This window comes from Rattus norvegicus, chromosome 16, assembly GCF_021556685.1.
Source record: "Rattus norvegicus strain SHRSP/BbbUtx chromosome 16, alternate assembly SHRSP_T2T, whole genome shotgun sequence".
Taxonomy (NCBI): Eukaryota; Metazoa; Chordata; class Mammalia; order Rodentia; family Muridae; genus Rattus; species Rattus norvegicus.
The window spans coordinates 7,573,830-7,595,235 of record NC_141549.1 but is presented as its reverse complement, the minus strand read 5'-3'; the positions used below and the strand labels follow the sequence as shown (position 1 = coordinate 7,595,235).

At 39.7% G+C, this 21,406-nt stretch overlaps 1 protein-coding gene across 6 annotated transcripts in view; it reads right to left on the bottom strand.

Annotated features, from left to right (window-relative positions):
- Parg (poly (ADP-ribose) glycohydrolase) overlaps nucleotides 1-21,406 on the bottom strand; it is a 107,843-nt gene that overhangs the window by 38,643 nt on the left and 47,794 nt on the right. For all 6 annotated transcript variants that reach the window (XR_015639595.1, XR_015639596.1, XM_087589236.1 and 3 more), the window contains 4 exon segments: nucleotides 18,538-18,695; nucleotides 10,085-10,164; nucleotides 6,378-6,438; nucleotides 2,320-2,395 (listed from right to left, as the gene is read on the bottom strand). Coding sequence is in view for 4 of the 6 variants with exons in the window: in XM_087589236.1 (XP_087445362.1) it covers nucleotides 2,320-2,395; nucleotides 6,378-6,438; nucleotides 10,085-10,164; nucleotides 18,538-18,695 (375 nt within the window). In the remaining 2 variants the exon portion in view is untranslated.

The window sequence follows — 21,406 nt, the reverse complement described above, 5'->3', positions numbered from 1 at the left end:
GATTTAGCTCAGTGGTAGAACGCTTGCCTAGCAAGCGCAAGGCCCTGGGTTCGGTTCCCAGCTCCAAAAAAAAAGAAAAAAGAAAAAAAAAAAAAAAGAAAACTCAGGTGAAGTTTTAGTCTCAAGAATACACTGAAAGAACGTAAAATTAACAGCAAAGAGCTTGACCAGATATCTACTGAGAAACTTTTAGGGCCTTAAATAGGGCTGTGGTAGAATACAGAAAAGAGGAGAAACCTAGTAATTTCAGAAATGAAATGGATAGCATTTGAGAAATGAAAAACTAAGTACATGTCCATCATTGTAATATTTCTATGACTGCAGATGGGGTTTGAGATTTTTACTGGAATCAGGTAGATAACTGAAATAAAAATATGCAATCTGTCACACTTATCTACTACTCGATAATACTTGTGAAAATATGCCACATGATGCTATTGTCCGCTCTTTGACAAAAAGACCAAAGACAGTCATTACTTGAAAGGTGAACATAAACATACACTGTTAAAGCAAGAGCTTAAAAAAGAAAAAGACCTACAGCTGCTAGTACTTACAAAAGTTCTCAATAAAGGGCTCTGTGACAGGTGAGGAACATACTCCAGTACACAAGCGCAGGCACATGAGTGTTTCATTTCCCAAGTTTCTTACTTTAAAGGTACTTGTTCAGATTACTAAGTTTCTGCATTGTGACTTGATGAAAAGAGAAATGATAACACTCCTTACAAAGGTTTTGTTGTTGCCATTCAACATAGCATAATTTACACATTGCATAACGAGCTCTTGGAGCACTGCGATACAATATTCCCTGATCTCCTGGGGAGATGTGGCATGGGTAGAGGGCAATTAATAGTGCGAGAAGCCTTTATAGTAGTCTTTTAATGTACCAGGGCCCCATATTTCAGCTATAATACACTGCAGGCAAATGGGGAGAATCTCGACCCTGACTGTGGGTGAATGACTTGTTGCTGAATTGTTCTGTGTGAGAGGCCAGCATCCCTGTGGTGTTAACCAGCACGAGCTCTGCGTAGTTCGGAGGGACAGTATGCCTTTCTCATCTTACCAAGCCTTTAATGTAGGAAAGAACCTCATAAAGAAGGAAATGCAGCAGAAGGCGATATTCACTTAGAATAATTTTTAAGTACACTGAAAAAATTCTTTTTCAAGAAAAATTATATGATTAATTAAAATTTTTTCAAATATAAAGAACAGACATGTGTGTGTTGTGTGTCGGTGTGTGTCTGTGTGTGTTGTGTTTGAGATAGGGCCCTGCTATAGCTCATGCAGATCTTGAACATGCTATGTTTTGAACTGGCAGCAATCCTCCTAAATACTGGGATTCCAGGCATGTACCAGCACACCCATCTGAAAAGTTATTTAAAACAAAACAGAAGTGGGCAGTGTAGAGCAGGTCCATAATCCTGGTACTCAGAAGGCAGAGGCAGGAGGATCTTAGGGTTAAGAGCACCTTGGATTAGAGTGAGTTCAAGATCAGTCTTAGCAACACTGTGAGAATCTGTCTTCTACAACCCAAAGTAAACAAACAAAACAGAGGATGCTTCTTTTCAGATGTTATTTAAAAACATCTGCAAATATGTCTACATGAAGGACTGTTCTAGAAAGAATACGACTTTTCAGTTACTTTGGAATGTATGTCACGATCTCATTAAGCTTCTGCCTCGGACTCTCCAACGTTAGGATTACAGGCATGTGAGTACACCATGCCTGGCTTCTTAACTGTTATTTCTTGAAGGTTTTGGGGAAAGGTGATGATAGTAACAACTTCACAGCAAAGATGAAGGAATAGACAGGATTATTTGCTTTTCAACAGGGAAAAGATAGTACAAATAGCTACATCATGTGTTTTGAAAGTGTTCTATATGGGAAGAAATCTGTTTTATCAATCAGTCTTAGATGTCTGCCTCCTACATCCAACAAGGCTTTTGGTGGCATAAAAACATCTCAAACTAGTCATGATTTAGGGCAAAAACAAGCCTTTAAAGAAAAAGAACAAAACTGCCTGCTGACAGCTTGTCAAGACCCTACCCTAGGAACTTCATCCTCTGTCAGTCCACAATCGCTGTCGGAACCAAGAGGACTGCTGCTGTCCAGACCTTGGGATTTTTCTGTCAAAAGCTTCTATGAGAGGCACATGAGCATACACAGGCAAACAGCAGCTGTCAAAGTGATCTGTTCTGCTTTTCTCTATACCTCTTTGCATTAAATCAATTCAGGAGACAAACAGGTTTTCAAATTTCCCTTACTGCTAGAAACCTGATAAGAGGAGTCTCAAATGTGCACATCCCTGTGATAGGAACCTACCTGGAGCATGCCTCGGCCGTTGCCTTCTATGGTACCCTCGTAAGTGACATGTAAGCGTGTCAGAGGTTTGTCACATCTACAATGTAGAAGGTATTTTCTTAGATAAGTAATGCACAAATAAATCTGAGAACACAAACAACTATGAAACAAACAAACAAACAAAGGAAAGCACCCCAATCTCAAGCCAGAAGTGAACGTTACTATTCCCTGCGTTGGCCTTCCCACTTTTCACTAAAGCATGTGGACAAGCATTAAAATGAGGCAGAACAGCATTCTCCCCTACATGGTATTAACAATTAAAAATTTCTCAAGATAGGAAAACGAAATGTTACTGCGCTTGAGCTTGCAATCTAATACCGAGGACCTGACGACTGCCTGCACTCTCACGAGTTTGATAACTAGTGCTTAAGCAGAGACGCCAGTGGGGTTTTGATCTATAGAATTTTTATATTAACACTGTTGACGGATAACCCCACTAAGCATAACTAAGTACTCAGCACAATTCTTTTTCTTTCATAAACTATAGTTACGGAGAGACTGGCCTGTTATATATCAGGTTAATAATTGCATGAACAACATTTGAAGATGACATTTTTTTCCTTAGTAGATTCCAACAGCTCCCTCAATTGCTTATTGAATAAAAAGGTTTAAGCTATATTATGTTAAGCTATGATAGAGATGAGACCCACACTGACTTAAATAGGATGTTTATAATGATTTTGGAGTAGATAGTGAACAAATACACCCACTCCCCCACCCACACTAACACACACCCACACTAATACAAACACACACTAACACCCACACTAACACCTACACCCACACTAACACCCACACACACACACTAATACACACACAAACACCCACACCTACGCTAACACCCCCCCACACACACTAACACACACACTAACACACACACTAACACCCACACACATACTAACACACACCCACATTAACACACACCCACACTAATACAAACACACTAACATCCACACCCACACTAACACCCACACCCACATACTAATACACACACACACTAATACACACACACACTAACACCCACACCCACATTAACACCCCCCACACACTAATACACACACACCCCCACACACACCCATACTAACACATGCCCACACTAATACACACAAACACTAACACCCACACACACACACACACTAACACACACTAATATACACACACACTAACACACAACCCCCACACACACAATCTAGAAGTACTTTATTTACTGCTGAGATTTACTAACATCCAAATTTTGAGCCCACAAATATTTGTGGCCAAACTCTAGCCTAATGGGCAGATAAGTTTAATGTTTAATTCTTTAATTTAAATAAATTCTTTAACTTAAATAAGTTTAATTGTTCAACACAACTTCTAAAACCTTTATTTGGATTAAATCATTTAATTATCAGAATAACTTCCACTTTATAGATAGAAAATAAAAATACACAAAGCATTTAATTGACTTACTTAAACAGTAAATGAAAAGCAGTAGAGATTTGAACCCGTGGCCTCTCATTCATTGAGACCATTAATAGCATATTGTGCTTTTAGAAAAGATTATATAATTTTTTGTATAAGTCTATAGGTTTTGTTGTATAATAGCATCTTTATTATATTTTTTATGCACGTGTGTGTGTGTGTGTGTGTGTGTGTGTGTGTGTGTGTGTGTGTGCCCAAGTACACAATATTTGTGTATAGGTCAGAGTGTAACTTATGGGGACTGTGTCTCTCGTTCACTCTTCTGGGTTCTGGGAATGGAACTAAACTAGGCTTTTTTTTAAACTTCCCTTTCATGGCCCTAGTTCCCCAGTCATTTCATTCAGAGGTAACACTGCCTTTATGGATTTAACTGAAAAGACAGAGACCTGATCTAGAAACTGTGAGCTGTCAATCAGGAAATACTACGGTTGGCACCATTTCTTCAACAGTGAGGTCGGCAACCATGTGCACCAGTCTCACTATAATTGGGAAATGGTTTGACAGACCCTTTAAGTCCCTAGTAGCTATCCACTTTAGTCTCTGAAAATACCCTGTGCTCCTGCCACAAGGATCAAAGACACAGACTACGGCTCTCTGTGGTTAATTAAGCCTGGGTAGGGTACCTGCTGACAATTAAAGGACTAACTGGAACATAGCAGACACAGATTCGGGAAAGGGCCAGCACAGTCCAGTACTCTTGGCAGTACTAACAATCCTTATGTCTCCTCCATCCTCCCTCTGTAAATGCACTTCCTGGTTCTATGGTGTCTGGGAGACTGAATTTAATTACATTCCCCAACTCACTCATGAAGCAGCTAAAAGGTACCAAGTTAGGTCTTGCCTATCTGAGTTAAAGGGACATTCAGTGTCACCCAGGGGCTGTTACTGTATTACTAGTGCCTGCATTCCCACCAGTCCCTTCTCTACAACAGTGCCCTTTACATTAGTGCCAGGCTAGTGGGCACTGTGACATATAGAGAAAAACCCAAGCACCAATAAAACAGACTGTATCCCTTGGCTCCTGTATCTCAGCAAAGCGCTCTGCTCTAGACTAGACAGGTGACCAGTAAAGTGTTTAGTTCTGGACACCACATTTTAAAAGAAACCAATGAAATCAAGGTATGTCAAAGGCGAAGTTATGATCCAAAACAAGTCAGTACAGACATGTGTCAATGTTAAAAGTAGAGATCAAGAAAGCACTTTTAAGGTTTGAGCAAAGGTCAAATGCTAAAGAACTTTACAAATAGGATTCACTAGCCGCATGCCGGGGGGGGGGGGGGGAAGACAGGGGAAGGGACACACAGAGACAGGTGACTGTGGTGGAAGGCAGTGTCAGATACTGAGCTAACAATGGGTTGCACAGAGTGAGAACAATGAATTTGCCATCAATAAGCCTTTCTGGTCTCCATCATTGAAAGGATGGCATCCTGACATCCTGGGGGTTCCTGGCCCTCTCACCTCTACCCGCCATGGCTCTCTATACATCTGTCCTGGCTTATGCCCTCTGTATGTTCACGTCGTTTTCTTCTACCCACTCCTCTCTACTAAGAATCATTTAAGTCATGCGCTCAGCCTTCTGAAGCTCTTCCTCCACCTCCTAAGTAACCACCTCTGATGAGCCAAGTATCACCTAAGCACACAGGTCCTTTCAGGTTAACTAGGAAGGAATCATTCTCCTCCAGCACACAGGTCCTTTCAGGTTAACTAGGGAGGAATCATTCTCCTCCAGCACACAGGTCCTTTCAGGTTAACTAGGGAGGAATCATTCTCCTCCAGCACACAGGTCCTTTCAGGTTAACTAGGGAGGAATCATTCTCCTCCAGCACACAGGTCCTTTCAGGTTAACTAGGGAGGAATCATTCTCCTCCAGCACCAACTATGAGCAAAAGTACAAACTATGAAGAAATATCTAAAATAAGAGACATTTCTTAACATGAGATATATACCTAAAATATAGACATAGTAAGTTTTATCATATCTTTTTCTGTATTTAAAAAGCTGGCCCATTTTCTTTAATCCAATGATTTGCTCTAGATTAGGAAATATATTTGCTATTTCATAGTATTAAAGATCTTACAAATGTGGATTGAATCAAACTGGCTATTATTCTGTTGAGAATTATCAGATAAGAAAAATGGGGGAAAAAACTGTGGTAAGTGAGGAATCCACAAAATCTGCCAATTGTGCACATGGGGGGTAAAAAAAAAAAATCAAACCTCAAAATTCCTGACATGCCAAAGCTCTGGAAGACAGTCCACTAGAATATAAACCTTTGCTGCCAAAGGTGCCGGGGGAGCGGGATGGCCCACGCAGCAGCGGCACCGGCACACCAAAAGCTCAATTCTAAACCGAGTGCACTTCAGAAGGTTCAACAATGTCAGAAGACTCTCATTAAAAGACACACATTAACAGTAAGAACCCGGACACATTATTTATGGGAGGAAACTCTTTGGGCAGCTAGAGACAGAAACCCATGTTCCTAAGAGCTATACAAGAGAATTCTCCCACAATCAAATAGACCTTATAGTTCTAAGGTTGATGGTTATTTTTATTATTACCTTTCCCATTCTGGAAAATCTTCAAGACTCTGTCTTGTAAACGTCACCAATCCAGTAGGTTCTACAGAAGCAATAAAAGAAAACACACACATACACACAAAGTATTAATTTTAACTTAAATATACTCAAACAAAGGAATATGACTAACCACACCTATAAAAGTAGGTAGAATCAGGCACAGTGGCGTATGTGTATGATCACAGACCTGGGGAAGAGGAGGCAGAAGGTCAAATTCATTCTTAGATGACGTTCATTCTGTGACATACAGAATCTGCAGCTGGTGAGCTCTGGATACAGAAGATCAGCTGTACATCAAGATGATGACTAAAAATCCTGCCTTTTAACATTAGGATCTCCTATAAAATAATAACCTCTCACAGAAGAGAACTACAGATAACAGTACAATAGTCTAACTTGACAGCTGGGAGTTTTTGGTGATGTTTCAAAAACTGAAAAGTTGGTTTAGTATAAATAATAAATTCAAGACTGAATTCCAGTTTATAGACTTCTTTTCAAAGAAAAAAATTAACCCTATACTCAAAAACTGGTTAACAGATCCACATTTATGTGCTTTATAGTGAAGTAAAATGTCTTAAGATTTAAAAACTAATTCCTGGGCATGTCATTTTAGAGCATGTCACTGGCTTACATATGTCAATAGCTCTGTTCAAATAAATAGTCACTGTGTTAATAAAAGTAATTAAGGGAACTACTTTTAAAATTAAAAAATTAAAAGAATTTAGGGAAAATATGTTTTAAATAAAAAATAGACTTAAAAGGATTAAAATTAAATGTAAGATAACAATTTTGGAGAAAAAAATCGGCTAGGTTTACTGTTTTTTGTTTGGTTGTTTTTTTCCCAGTGAAAAGCAAAAATATAAGTCATCTAGCCAGAAGCAATCTGTCTGCTTCAGACCAAGGAAGAACAAACTAAAAGGCCGATGCTGTGCCTGCTTCCTTCTGCAGGGGAAAGGCTCTTAAGCATAAGAAAGAGATGTCAGAAACTATTATGGTGATAGCGTGGAGTCCAGTGAAAGCTCAGCATAGACAACTCTGCATTTCCTTATTCCCGGTAACATACAGAACAACGCCATTTTACAGGGGGCAGTGGTATGAGAACCAGGACTTCTTGCTAACACAGATCTTAAAATAGCATTTAGATTTTTAAAGACAAATGCACAGAAAAACTAAGAGAAACTGATAAACACCACAGGCAAAGCAAGAGAGGGGAAAGGTATGGCTCTGTGATAAACAGAACACAACACCTTGAGAGCATGGCTGAGTTACCACGGTTTAAATAGTTAACCTATAAGATTCTTTATTTCTAAACTATATAAAAATTTAATTCAGGAGCTATTAATCTTATAGTCCTGAAGTCCTCATCATAAATATTAAACACACATGTTTAACAAGGCTGCGAAGCGAGCCCTGCTGGAATTATGCCTCATCTGTTCTAAAGCTATGTTTGGTTTTTTCATATATTACATTTCTGAAACTAACATACTATTTCACATTGGAGCTTCAAAGCATGGGTCTGGATAAAAACAGAACTTTCCCAAAAATGACTGGCACGTGCTTTTATATTCAACTTGAGGCATCACCGACTTGAGGTTGGGTTCAATCCTGTTGCAGGCCTTTGCAGATCACACAGGTAGCAGGATTCCAGACTTGGCACTTAAAACTTAGGTTCAAATTCTCAGAGATTCTCCCACCCCTCTCTCCAAGATTATAGCTGAGATGTGCAGGTTTGTACAGAGCCAGGCTGATTTCTCATTGATCCTTGTATGCTAGTTCTGTGGGCCAGCTCCTCTAACAGTCACCACTTCTGAGCGTCTTCTCCTTAAAGACACAGTCTGATAGCACTTCCTATCATAGACGGGTGTCCTATAGTTCAGTGCGTTATGGAACTTTAAATCGATTTCTGAAGTCTCTGTACAGGAGGCTACAGAATCTTTACTACAAGCCTTTCATCCCTTCCATGTTTTTGCCTTCAGCCGCTGGAGTCATATCATGATCTACAGTAACACCACTCTGTACTTCTGCAAAGAAGTAAATGAGTATGCAGGGCAGGAGGGGTAAAAACATTTTTATTTATATAAATTTATTTATGTATACATAATTTATTTCTTCACTCCAAGTTCCCAGGCTTATGATTTATACATTTCTAGAGGGTTTATATATTTCTAGTTAAACAAACAAAAGCTTTTAGATTTTTCCTTAAAATAAATGAAGTCAGGCCAGAGAGATGGCTCAGCTGTTAAAAGCACAGACTGCTCTTCCAGAGGTCCTGAGTTCAATTCCCAGCAATCAACCACATGGTGGCTTACAACCATCTGTAATGGGATCAGATGCCCTCTTCTAGTCTGTCTGAAGATAGCTACAGTGTACTCATATTAAATAAATAAATAAATAAATAAATAAATAAATCTTAAAATTAAAAAAACAAAAGTCTTAAAACTTAGAAAAACAAATTAGATTTTAGAAAAGAAATATATGATTTGATCCTCAGAATAGAAAAGTCAGCTTTCATTACTTACTTATATCTAAAACATGTTAGTAAAAATAATTAGTAGCTTGATATTACACTGAATCATATAATTGTAATTCTTGCAGTTAAAGGGGGTGGGGGGACAGAAGAACTCTGAGTTTAAGGCTAGCTTATGCTACACAATGAGATCCTACCTCAACAACCTGTGTGTGTGTGAACATGCACATATGTGTATATGTGCACATGTGTATATATGTATGTTTATGTATTTGTGTTTATGTGTATAAGCCAAAGAACATAAGGGTAGTCCTCAGGCACTGCCAACCTCGATTCATTCATCCATTCGTTCGCTCATTCATTCCTTCATTTGTTCATTTGTTTGTCTGTCTGTCCGTTTAAGACAGGGTTTCTCACTGGCCGTCTAGGTTAGGTTGGCCAGGGAACATAGGGAATAGCCTATCTCTGTCTCTGGGACACAGGGTTTACAAGTGCCTGCCATCACTATGGCTTTTTATCCACCTGGGCAATAGGGAAACAAGCTAAGGTCCTTGCCAGTCCTCTACAAACATCCCAGCCCGAAGGTCACATCTTAAGCAAATAATTGCAAATTCTAATTTAATTGTGGTTTTTTTTTTTTTTCTTTTTTTCGGAGCTGGGGACCAAACCCAGGGCCTTGCGCTTGCTAGGCAAGTGCTCTACCACTGAGCTAAATCCCCAACCCCTTAATTGTGTTTTTATAAGCTGGAATAAACCTGTATCTTCTTTAACATTTCAGTACAAGGTGCAAAACTAAGTAAGCTATAAACACTACTTTATTAAGAAAGAATATGGTTTTCCCTTAAATATCAAAATCTTTACCAGACTTCTTTTTAAAACTTTGACCAATATTTAGCAACATTGTACTTAAAGGGGTAAGTGATCTTAGAATGACTTCAAGATGTGATTTAAGGTAATCCCAAGCTGAAGGAGCAGAAAGGAAGAACGCTCATTTCGCTTGACCAGAATACACAGGAGTGACTCAGCAAGTGTCTGCTGCTGGTCAGGTAAACACAGTCCGCACGGGTGCCTGTCACTATCTCCAACTCCCCGGTACAGTAAACTGTCACTGTCAAGGAAGGCTGAGCAAGCAAGCATACTTCATAAGACATAACCCAGGTTATCTGATTTGAATTTTCACCATTGGCAAGAAAAATTATAGTCATGAGTGAAAGGAATTTACTTTTCTCTGTGACTCTTCGAAAGTAGCAGAAGAGTGTTTTCAGTTTCTCTGGTTTCCTTGATGAACGTCCTTCAAACAACCTGAAAGAGACCAAAAGAAAAGACCTTTGTAATTCACAAACACCAAGTTTCTGTTTTTAATCAAACACTAAAATTAAATTCCTGCAGAAGGAGAAGGCAGTCCTGGAACTGGAGAGCCAGAGCACCAGTGTGGATCGGAAGGGGATTCAGAAAAGCAGCTGACCTGGCTGTAAACAGGACCCTCCACACCCTGAGGAAGCACCTACTCCTCCAGGAACACAGCACCGTCTTGTCCCTGGTGTCCTCCAGGGCCACAGTTAACGTCTTTATGGAGAGCACTATTTATAATGCATAATACTGCTAAGCAGCTTTATAACCAAACAAACGGCATCTCAGAAATATCGTCTTTCTGCGTGTTTGTAATAAAGTAAAGGAAGTATGAGTCAAGTCACAGCCAGCTCTGACAAGACGAAGAGAATGAGTAATCTCTGGGAATTAAACAGATTCTGTTCTGGACTGGATGTTTCTGTCTTCCCAATACTCCTGTGTTGAATTCAAAACCCCCAACAAGCCTCTCTTTGGAAATAAGGCCTGTATGCAGCGGAAAAGGAGGAGCTAGATGAGAAGAGTCCAAATCCTACAGTCCTAGGGTCCTTTTAAGAAAAGACAGCAAGTGAGACAGGTAGAAGGCATGGTCTACAAGACATGAGGAACCCTAACCTCAAACTGAACCACCAGCACTTTGATGTGGGATGTCTAGCTTCCAAACTGTCAAAAAGTAAACACCTGTGCTGTTTGGATGTAGCACTCTGAGTTAACACAGATCTCTGCTTGGCAACAAAGCCCAAGCCTTCTCTGCTGCAGTGTCCAGCAACCCTGGTTTGCAAGGTTTAATTCTGTTTTCTATGTAATGGCATGGCACTGTTATTGTTAACACGTAATTCAATTTATCTGAAGGAAAGAAATGCAGGGCTGTAGAAGCATATGACCTGGGTAAGTAGTTCACTGTAAAATTCACACAAAAGCACACTTTGGGTCTAAGACCTAGCTTTCCAAGGCAGTTGAAAAGCATGTAAAGATTCAGTGGCTATAAATAATGGAGATTCTCTGCCCCCAGTCATGCTTTAGTAAGTGGTAAAAGGGGCACCGTTTTCCATGATGAGAAGAACAATCTTACGTAAGAGTGCAGAAAGGGGCAGTTCACAGAGAACCTAGAAAACAGAAAGGGAATGCAGCAAAGGGGTCTGAATTCAGAGTCAGTTTCTGGAGAGATGATTTGTATGATCATCGCCTAAAAGAAATGCCAGTACTGTACAGAATTTTAACCTAATGTATGCTCTACTTTAAAAAGTTTTACAGTATCTATAAGGTAACTTTTACTCAGTTCAGATTTGTTGTTCTAAAACACTTAACACAAATATGCTTATATCCAACTGGTAGCTAAAAAAGAGACGTAAAAGTAAGGGTTTCAGCTTGATCTCCTCTGTAATATGTTAATCAGAAGAGAATCTGTTTAAATAGAAATGGCAGGACAAATGAAGAAGTCACATGGCAGTTAAGTAAACATCCTATATCAATAACTATCTTGGTCTCTATGAAAAATCCCTCTCTAAAACTACTACTTAATAGAAAAAACAGAGTAGGAATAGAGAACAAGCACTGTCTTTTTTCCTTTGGGGACAAACAGATGCACTATACAATTCAACTAAGGGGGGAGGTCTTTAATATGACTACCACGGAAAAGGAAAAAAATGACCACTGCCCTTAATGAACAATTCCTCCAAAGGAAAAATGTCCCCTATATGGTCAGCTACTTGAAACATCACATAAAAGCCCTCATATTTCATACCCACAATCATAAATTATTAATCTTAGGAGCTCCCTGGGATAAGATGCTTATCCTGGCAACATGGAATTTTCTAAAACATGACATGGCTATCATTATCACTACAAATGAGTGAAGCATTTTACTTTACAAACTTTAGTCTTAAAGGTACAGAGGTGGCATGGCAGTGCATGGAAGTTCACCCCTAGCATTTAGGATTGCATGAAAATAAGAGTTCAAGGTTAACCTCAGCTAGTGAGTTCAAGGCTAGCCTGAGCTACATGACACTGTGTCAATCACCCAACCACCCAACCACCCAAGCACAATATTCCCAATTCTAAGTCTTAGTGATATAAACCAAACAGTTCCTGAATGTATATTTATTTACTATTCCAAGCCCAATTTCAAATTATTGTGTAACCAAATAAGCTTTTTGAGATTATTTTTTAATATAAATGTCAGTTTCTTTTTTAAAAAAAGTATTTTTCTGTGTGTGTACACATATACAACTGCACAAATGTCATGGTGCAAGTATAGGGGTCAGAGGACAACTTCTGCAAGCCAGTTCTTCCAGTCCAGCATGGCATCAGGGGATGGGATTCAGGTAGCAGGATTGTGTGACACGTACGTTTCCTGGTGAGCCATCCCTTTAGCCTAGCCTCACCATCATCATGGTCCTCCTCCTCCTTCATATGTAGCCTGCTGGCCTGGAACTTGCTTTGTAGACCAGACTGGCCTCAAACTCAGAGATCACCCACTCTGCCTCAGAGTGCGGAGATGAGAGGTGTGCACCATTATGTCCTGCATTTTTCATTTTCCTACAGAGGCTAGAAGGAAGTGTGCGTGTGCGTGTGCACGAGTGTGTGGAGGAGGAGGAGGAGGAGGAGAAGGAGGAGGAGGAGCAGTAGTAGTAGTAGTAATAGTAGTAGTAGTCATCAATCAGGAGAAATAGGATTAAAATCTTTGTGACACTCCTCCAGTTTGGCTCCACTAAGCATAGCCGCCCAAATAAAATGAATTATCCTATTTTTGTACCATGTAAAAATAGCAGAATTCATTGGAAATGGACATGAAAAATGCTACCATGAGAATGATAAACAATCTAAGGACAGAGCCTTGGGAGTAAGAAAAAGAAAGAGGGAGGACTGAGAAGAGCAGAGAGTGAAGAGTGAGGCTGAGGGACCTGGGCCTGGACACTGAGAGGACCTGAGAGAAACACAGAGAGACAGGTAGGGAGGCATCATCTAATTAAAACTTCCAACATCTTTTTCCTACTGTACATTTTTCAAAGTTCTGGGAATGTAGAGCTGACATGCATTTTTTAGAGAGCAACATGTATACAGATTTGTACATTAAGCCAGGCCATCATAGTCCTTGCTCATGTAGAGAAGACAGTGCACGCTTCAGTACATAATAATTACATATTACTTTAAAAGCCAACAGGAAAAAGCTAGTCAGACAATCTAACTTTTTCCTAAATAGAGCATCTTGCATTGTCTAGGGGAGAAATCAGTAAAGGGTCAGCTAGTTATTAATGTGTTTTTCCTTCCACACTTACAGAGAAACACGGTTAAATAAAATCTTCCCATGAGTGGAAATGCTAAGAAAACATTACTGGAATTAGATTGAAAACACACACACACACACACACACACACACCTCTCTATAAATCAAGACTCGACCCCACTGGTATATAGTACATCAAGTCCAAAGCACTATAACCACCTCCTGAAAACAGAAGCAAGTGCTAATGTGGATGGAACCAGAAAGCCCTCCTCTGTGAGGCCCTCTGCCATATGGCCCCAGCAGCATTTTCAATTCAGGGAAGAGGCAGATGCAAAAGCCTCCTGGGCTGCCCACTGCTGAGACCCACAATTTATCTCTGACCATCTAGTTTCCATGTGATTTCAGAAGCATCAATGCTAATCACATTGGAAGCCTTTATATAAACGTTCAGGCTGAGAAAGGCAAGCAGGGGAAAAGGTCAGAGGTATTTAACATAACTAAGCAGGCCTGGAAGAACACAACAATAAATAAAGAAGGAAGGCTTAGTCAATTTATTGACGTCAGCCTCCCCCTCATACTTTCACCATTTTTCATATTCACTCAAGTAGCTAGACATATCTCACTTGAGACTGAGACATCGTCTCCTCACCCCCTCTCCTGAACTGCAGATGTCGGAATTGTAAATAAAATCCAGCAAGGAAGGAAGAGGGGGGGAGGGAAAATAATACAGAATTGGTTTAACAAATGGCTTATTGTACTTAATCTTCTAGAAGTGTAGGGAAAGGGAACTTTGCCTTGCCTTTCATTTCTTCAGCATTCTCTGAGTACTCTGCGACATGGAAAGCACCAGGCCTGAGAAGACAGTGTTCAAGTTTCTATAGGTGAGTTATATGCTCTCCAAAACCTCATTCCTATGCAAACTTCCCTGCCTAGAAACTTCCACAGACAGAAGGACAGTGAGCCACAACAGCCACATCAGTGGTTAGGAACTCATTCCTGTCATTTGTTAGGTTAGGGTCATTTAAACGCATCAGCTCACAAGCAGAGGGAGGAACCTGGTGCTCAAGAGCATGATCCAATCAGCCTGTCAGGTCCCTGTAACCCTAGTGTGCTTACCACACAGTGAGGGATACAGTGGCTGCTCACTGTCTGTCTAGGCTACACAGACTAAACACCACCCTGTAAGCTCAACTGTTGTCAGAATTTGGAAACGCTCCTCATAATGGACACTAGTAGAACTAGAGTACATGACATAGCAAGGGTACCACCCTGTTTGCTGACCATGGGATTTTAAAGGAAATCCTCTTACAATGGTAACATGTTTTTGATTGCTAATGCTTCCTTTAGAGTTGATAGAACAGAGTTACTCTCATTCATGCCTTAGTGTTTGAGAGCCCTTAATATAACGAGAATTAGGGTGGCCTGAGAGTATTCTCATATTTAAATAATTTCATACTTTCATTTGCTTTAAAAACCTGGCAAGTGAAGCTGGGCAGTGGTGGGACATGTCTTTAGTCCCAAAACTCCGAGCCTGTCTATAGAGCTAGAGAAAGTCCTAGGACAGCCAGAGCTACATAGAGAAACCCTGTCTCAAAAATAAATAGATAAATGAAAACAAAAGACCAAAACCTCCAAAATCCTATAAATGTATTGAAATGTCTTAATTTTTTTAATTAAAAAATTGTATCAGCTGAATTCTAGAATTTTTCTCATCTCCAGAGAGAGAGAAGAATTTTGTAATTATAAAATACTTAACACAAGGCCTTTGGAATTAACATTATGACACTGTATAGAATTATGAGTATACTTCTCCACTGACACATAGAGCTTTTAGTCTCTAAATAAAAGGACTCGAGAAGCCTTAAATAATATTTGATTTGAGGGCTTGGAATAGATGATATGAACCTAGAACGTTATATGACTCTAAAGGGAAATAAAATGTGCAAAAAGATAGGGGAATTTTGTCAAAAGTATGAGCTTGTTTCTTAATTGGTTCCATAATCAAAAAATTATAAATAACAAAATGAATAACTGCTATTAAAAAATATAGGAGTTAAGAAACAGATATTCCTTACAATGAATGCTAGTTAACAAACAAAAAATAAAACAGAAAAATGACAACTAGCAAACACTGACAGAATAAATGCATAAAAGATTGACCAACAGATGCTAACGTTAGTATGGAAAAATATGAGGTCATTTGCAGTGTTTTACTTTTACTAATAAACACAGAAGGTAGTTGGGTTTTTTTGTTTTTGTTTTTTTTTTACAGTGGGAGAACCCAGGAGACCTTTGCCAGCTGAACCAACCCGAAAATGAACTCTACGCCCATTAATGTGAAGGGCTGAGAAGGACACAAGATGAGTTTTCTGCCCAAAGCCTTGGCCTAGCCCTACGTCATGGCTCTAGCACCAGAGAGACTGAGGAAGGACAATCACTGAGAATTTGAGGTCAGCATGATCTACAGTGAGACCTTATCTCAGAAAATAAAAACAAAAGAAGAGCATGACTTCATTCTAATTGTAAAATAACATTAGCAAACAGATGGAAAACATTTTATAAGATAACTAATGACCTCTTCAAAGAGGCCAGAGAACAAAAGGAAGGAAAGATTCTAAGAAACAGACTGGAGGAGTCTAAGCAGACACATGTGATGTAAGAAGCTATGAGGTAGACTAGAAAGGGGGTAACAGAAGAACTTTAAGAATTCATAAGACTGCAACACAGGCCAGCTAATTGTGTTAAACCAGTTTTAACTGCCCAGTTGTGATAATTTTTACGATGATACAAAAGATGTCAAAGTGAAACTAAATGAATTATACACAAGAACTCTTGGGTTCTATTTCTGCAACACTTCTTAAAAGTCTACAGGTAAGTTTTTGGAGAAACTACACTATTATGAAAGGTAAGTTACAGTAAGTGGCTCCACTGGAGCATTTTACTTTGATGATAAAACTGTTTGAGATGTTTTCTCTGCTTATGGTATGGCTGTGCCTACAGTAACACACCGTCAGAACCGAAGCACGGGTGGGTCTTTCAGAGCATTACACTCAGCCTCCAAAGGAGGAGGAACAGAGAAGAGTTTTCTGAAGACCTGTCTTTTTACCAGGGATTATCCATACTCTATTCCACTTCCATAGATACACTCAGACAAAGCAAGAGAAACTGAGAGCTGAAGAATCAGGAGTGCAAATAAAAGGGGAAACATGGCATTTATTTGCCAATAAAGTTTCTTATAATGCTTTCATTGGGGCAGATGATAGAATGCTCATTTGGAAAGTACCTGAAGTCTAAAACTTTATTGAGAGTTTCACAATGTTTTAATCGGACAAATAATTTGAATATTCCTTTGCCTTCTTCACAAATTATAGATAAATTAATATCTATTAAAAAATAGTCACCTCCTGCTGGGCCAGCTCCAGTGGAGCCTGTCTGACATGAAGCAATCGTGGTCAGCAGGCCAGAGATACGCGCTCCTCAGAACGTGGTCTCCTGGAGACACCTGGCCACTTCCTGCTCGACTCTGCCTAGCTGATTGGAATGGGTATGATCGGGAGTTAAATACTGGCTCTTTTGTTTCCTTCTCTACTAACAGGATCATTGAGACCTGATCTGGTCTTTATGGATCGTGCCCCTTTTGAAAGCACTAGCAAAAATTAAGTAGAATCAGAATGAAACTCTAGGAGATGTGATCAATAACTTACAACAGGAAGAATCAACTGTGGAAAATCCAGACCTCCTAGACAGTGAAAGAATTAAGGCACTAGCTATTAGAGGGGAAAGTCCTGTCAATTATAAAAATCCAAACATTTAGGAATTCCTATCAAGTAGTTACATGGAAGAAAACATCATTTAATTAGAGGAAGGTGGTGGGCCCCTCCTTCAGGTAGAAACAGCCTGAGTAGATACAGGACTACTGCGGAGCCATTGCCCTACACAGGGACATGTGATGAAGAAGGTGACAGATGGGTTAATATTGATGGGAAGAGAGTATTATATTATTCTTTAAATTTTATAGAACGCTTGGCCAGATCACGTCCCCGTGCTTGCCTATTATCAAAAGGAACTATCCTATCTTTAAAAAGACAATTACATGAATTTTGGCTAAGAGAGAGTAAAAGACTAAAGATTCCTTACAGCTGGTTGTCCTGTTGTTACCCGAGAGATGATATTTAGAGATTGAGGTAAATGAGGTTTATGACCACCATCTGGCACCAGTCCGATTCTCAGGAAAATTTATTTCCTGTCTTGCTTTCTGTTCTGAACTTCATGTAAACTGTTAAACTTTTTCTTGGTTATTGTTTTGAGTGTACCATGGCAAGGGACCAAAAAATTAGCTCCTGTTCAAGCACTATATATAACCACAAAGCGGATTTCAGTAAAATTGCAGCAGATTCAAGCCACCCTGAGTGTGTTGTGTCTGCCTGTCATTGCACCCAACCTGTGCCTTCCTGAGTACCAGAGCCCTGCTTCTCCTTCGGTGTTCTCCGTCTGAGTGGTCCGTGGCAACCTCCCACTTTTCATCACATACACAACACAGAGAATACACACACACACACACACACACACACACACACACACACACACACAATTTCCTTCAAGATTTTATAATCTTTTTGTTGAGATAGAGTTTTACTGGGTAGCCCTGGCTAGCCTTGAACTGACAGCAATCCACCCTCCTCTGACCTCTTTGAAGTGCTGGGATTAAAGACATGAGTCACCCTGCTCAGTGACTTTATATACTTACATAAGATCTTTACAGAAATGAAGGATTTTATTCCCATTTTAACGATCGTTTCACATAGGATTATAATATGCAAGAGGCCTACGAATAATCGAGTGGAGCTGCAGCAGACGGAACGCAAGCGCTCAGAAGAGGACGGTCTAAGCAGAGACACAGACACTGGACACTGAGATGAAGCCTGGTTGTGATTTACTGACTCCAGGATTCCAACCAAGGTCTTCACCTTGTGAACTTTAATTATCATGGCAAAAAGAATGGTCAAAACATAACCTGAATTAAATGCTTATTAACCCTACGATAAATCATTCAAAAACATCCGTCCCTTCCACCCTTCATGAGGTCCTCTCTGAAAACATACCGATTGAAGTTAATGTCTGGGTAACTAGAATACTCCGATTTCATCTTGGCATTCCGTCGGGGGAATGTGCAGAAGAAAGCATTAGCCAGAAGACTGGCGATCTGTTCCTGTGACATCGTGACAGAATGGTTCATCTTCTGTTTCAGAAGTGGTATTGGCTGATGGAGGAAAACAAAAATACAGATGAGAAAAGCACTAATTAGTTTAGCAATTGTGAAGGCAGAGGTAGCAAATCACATTCTCTAAATTAAGGCAGGAATAATTTCAAGCCGCTCTCGAGACCTTAAATCAGCAATACTGTGAAAATCAAGGGCTGATTATCAGAGATGTTGGGAAAAAGTATTCATCTGACAAGGTACAGACTTCTAATCAATAATGACACTGAAGAGAACACAAAACATTACTTACCAGTGAAAACCAAGGCTGCCTCAATAAATAAATATTTTAACAAATTGCCATTGCAAACATGATTTTAAAAGCTGGAATGGGGCTGGGGATTTAGCTCAGTGGTAGAGCGCTTACCTAGGAAGCGCAAGGCCCTGGGTTCGGTCCCCAGCTCCGAAAAAAAAGAACCAAAAAAAAAAAAAAAAAAAAAAAGCTGGAATAAGATGCAACCCTGAGTTTAACTATTATTGCATATGTTATGTTCTGACATTAAAAATGTTGCAACGAGTCTCTTAGTCCTAGATAAAATAATTAATGATTGAATGAATAAGTCAATTCCCTCCTATTTTAAATCAAACTGCCTATTACTAATTTCTTCATGAGAACCAAATACTAAAGCATTTAACAGAACATGTGAAGTCTGCCACATAGAACTAACTATATGAAATTTGTAAGAATGGAGGAATTTTCTACATAGTACAACACTTCAAGTCAAGGATAACGCAGGACATTTTTCTTCAGTGTTTAGTCTAAAATGTTTTCTTGCACCAATCCCAACATCATGAGCCGTAAGCACAATACACAGGACCTGAGCATTGTTTCTGTGTGCTTTGTTCTAATTTAAACCTTAAACTGTGGTTTCAAACACACGCTGGTAAGATGAAAGCCCATTATGTACCAGTGCCCCTGAGTTTCGAAGTTTAAGATAATCAATCCCCTTAGAGTTTCCGAGCTCTTCCCTTCTCCCTTTCAGCTGCACTCAGAACAAGAGTGCTGCTGTCCTCACAAGTCTCAAGGGATCCAGCTTGGTCACACCAAAGGCACCACCTCCCGAGTGCAGTTAACACCGCAGAACTTTCCAAATAACAGGAGACATGCACTGGTGCAAGACCAACAGCTTGATGGTAAGAAGAAAAAGTTAAATCCACAATCCAACTGTTTCTTCAAAAAAAAAAAAAATTCAAGGGAAAGCAAACAAGAGAAAAGAAAAGGCAGAGGAACCAAAAGCTCACACTGATCTCTAGCTTCTCTTCAAATCATTTATTTACGAGCCAGCTCTGAGATCAGGCAAGACAACAGAGTATAAATGGCTTAAAACACTCTTGATTAATTCTACCTTTTGGTTTGTTTTGTTTTGGGAGATGGTTCCACCTTTTAACTGTAATTTACCAAGTTATCAATAAAAATATTTCAATAATTAGTAAATATTTTAGTTTTAATTGAGTCAGCACACAAATATTTATCCCCTGTCAAATAGTTTTTTAAGGGGATTTAGCTCAGTGGTAGAGCGCTTGCCTAGCAAGCGCAAGGCCCTGGGTTCGGTCCCCAGCTCCGAAAAAAAGAAAAAAGAAAAAAATTAAAAAGTAACAAGTAATTTTTTGTCTCTGGGTGAGAAGAGCTGCATAGATGCTCACACTTTAGTGAAACGAGAGAGTAGAAACCTTACTGGCAACCCAGCTAGAAAAAGTAAGAGGGTAAATGCTATAAACCAAGGTATTTCAAAAGGTCCAAAATCCGATTCTCCCTTGATTTTCTTTTTAAGAATCTAAGGTTCATCTTTAGATTTGGCCCACAGTGTTAGCGTAGCAAGTCATTAAATGAAAGCCTACACAATTCAGCTTGTCAGAAACATATTTCTACTTCAAACTGGAATGTTTGTTTTTCCCGAGAGAATGACTTTTCTGTAAAGAACAGAATGTAAGATTAAACCTTTCTCCCCGTCATCAATAGAGTAATGGAATAATGATGGTGATCTACGCCAGGGTGAAAAGTTACACAGACATAACTTGGTGTGACTCAAGCAAGGGAAGTCCGGGAAAAGGATGAAGCGGGAGCGTTAGCAGACAGATAACAACAACTGTTTCTACTTAATAACAGCAACCTTACGTCAGACCCAGTGCACTGCGGACGTGAAACCCAAGCTAGGTCGCCTTGGAAACATCAGTCAAACGCTAATGCTAACAAGCATGCATAGTGAAGGTCGTTCTATCACTGGGTCTTGACTGAAGAGAACATGGCCCAAGCAAGAGGCATTTGGACGAGTTTTGAACATCTGTGGTTATCCCCAAGGTATGTGCTTAGAGCTTCAGGTGTGCAATGAGTGCTACCATCCTATACACCCAGAAATGGCTCAGTCTAAAATATCCACAGGGCCCCTGTGGAACAAGTGTTAGCAGAATCCTGGCTAGCAATAAAGTACAGGGAGCTAGCCCTAGAAACAGAAGAGAAAGACAAGTCCAGTGTGGTGAAAAAACACATGAAGAAAACTATGAAAAACAAAACCACAACCCTCTAGAGTTTAAAATGTGTTCACAGGCTCCTTACTACTCCTTTATGAAGTGAAGTCTCCAATGGCATTACACATCCATGCACACACCTATGCATGCACGTGCACACACACACACACACACACACACACACGAGCACACACACACACACACGCATGCACACACCCATGTACAAACACACACCCATGAGCAGATGG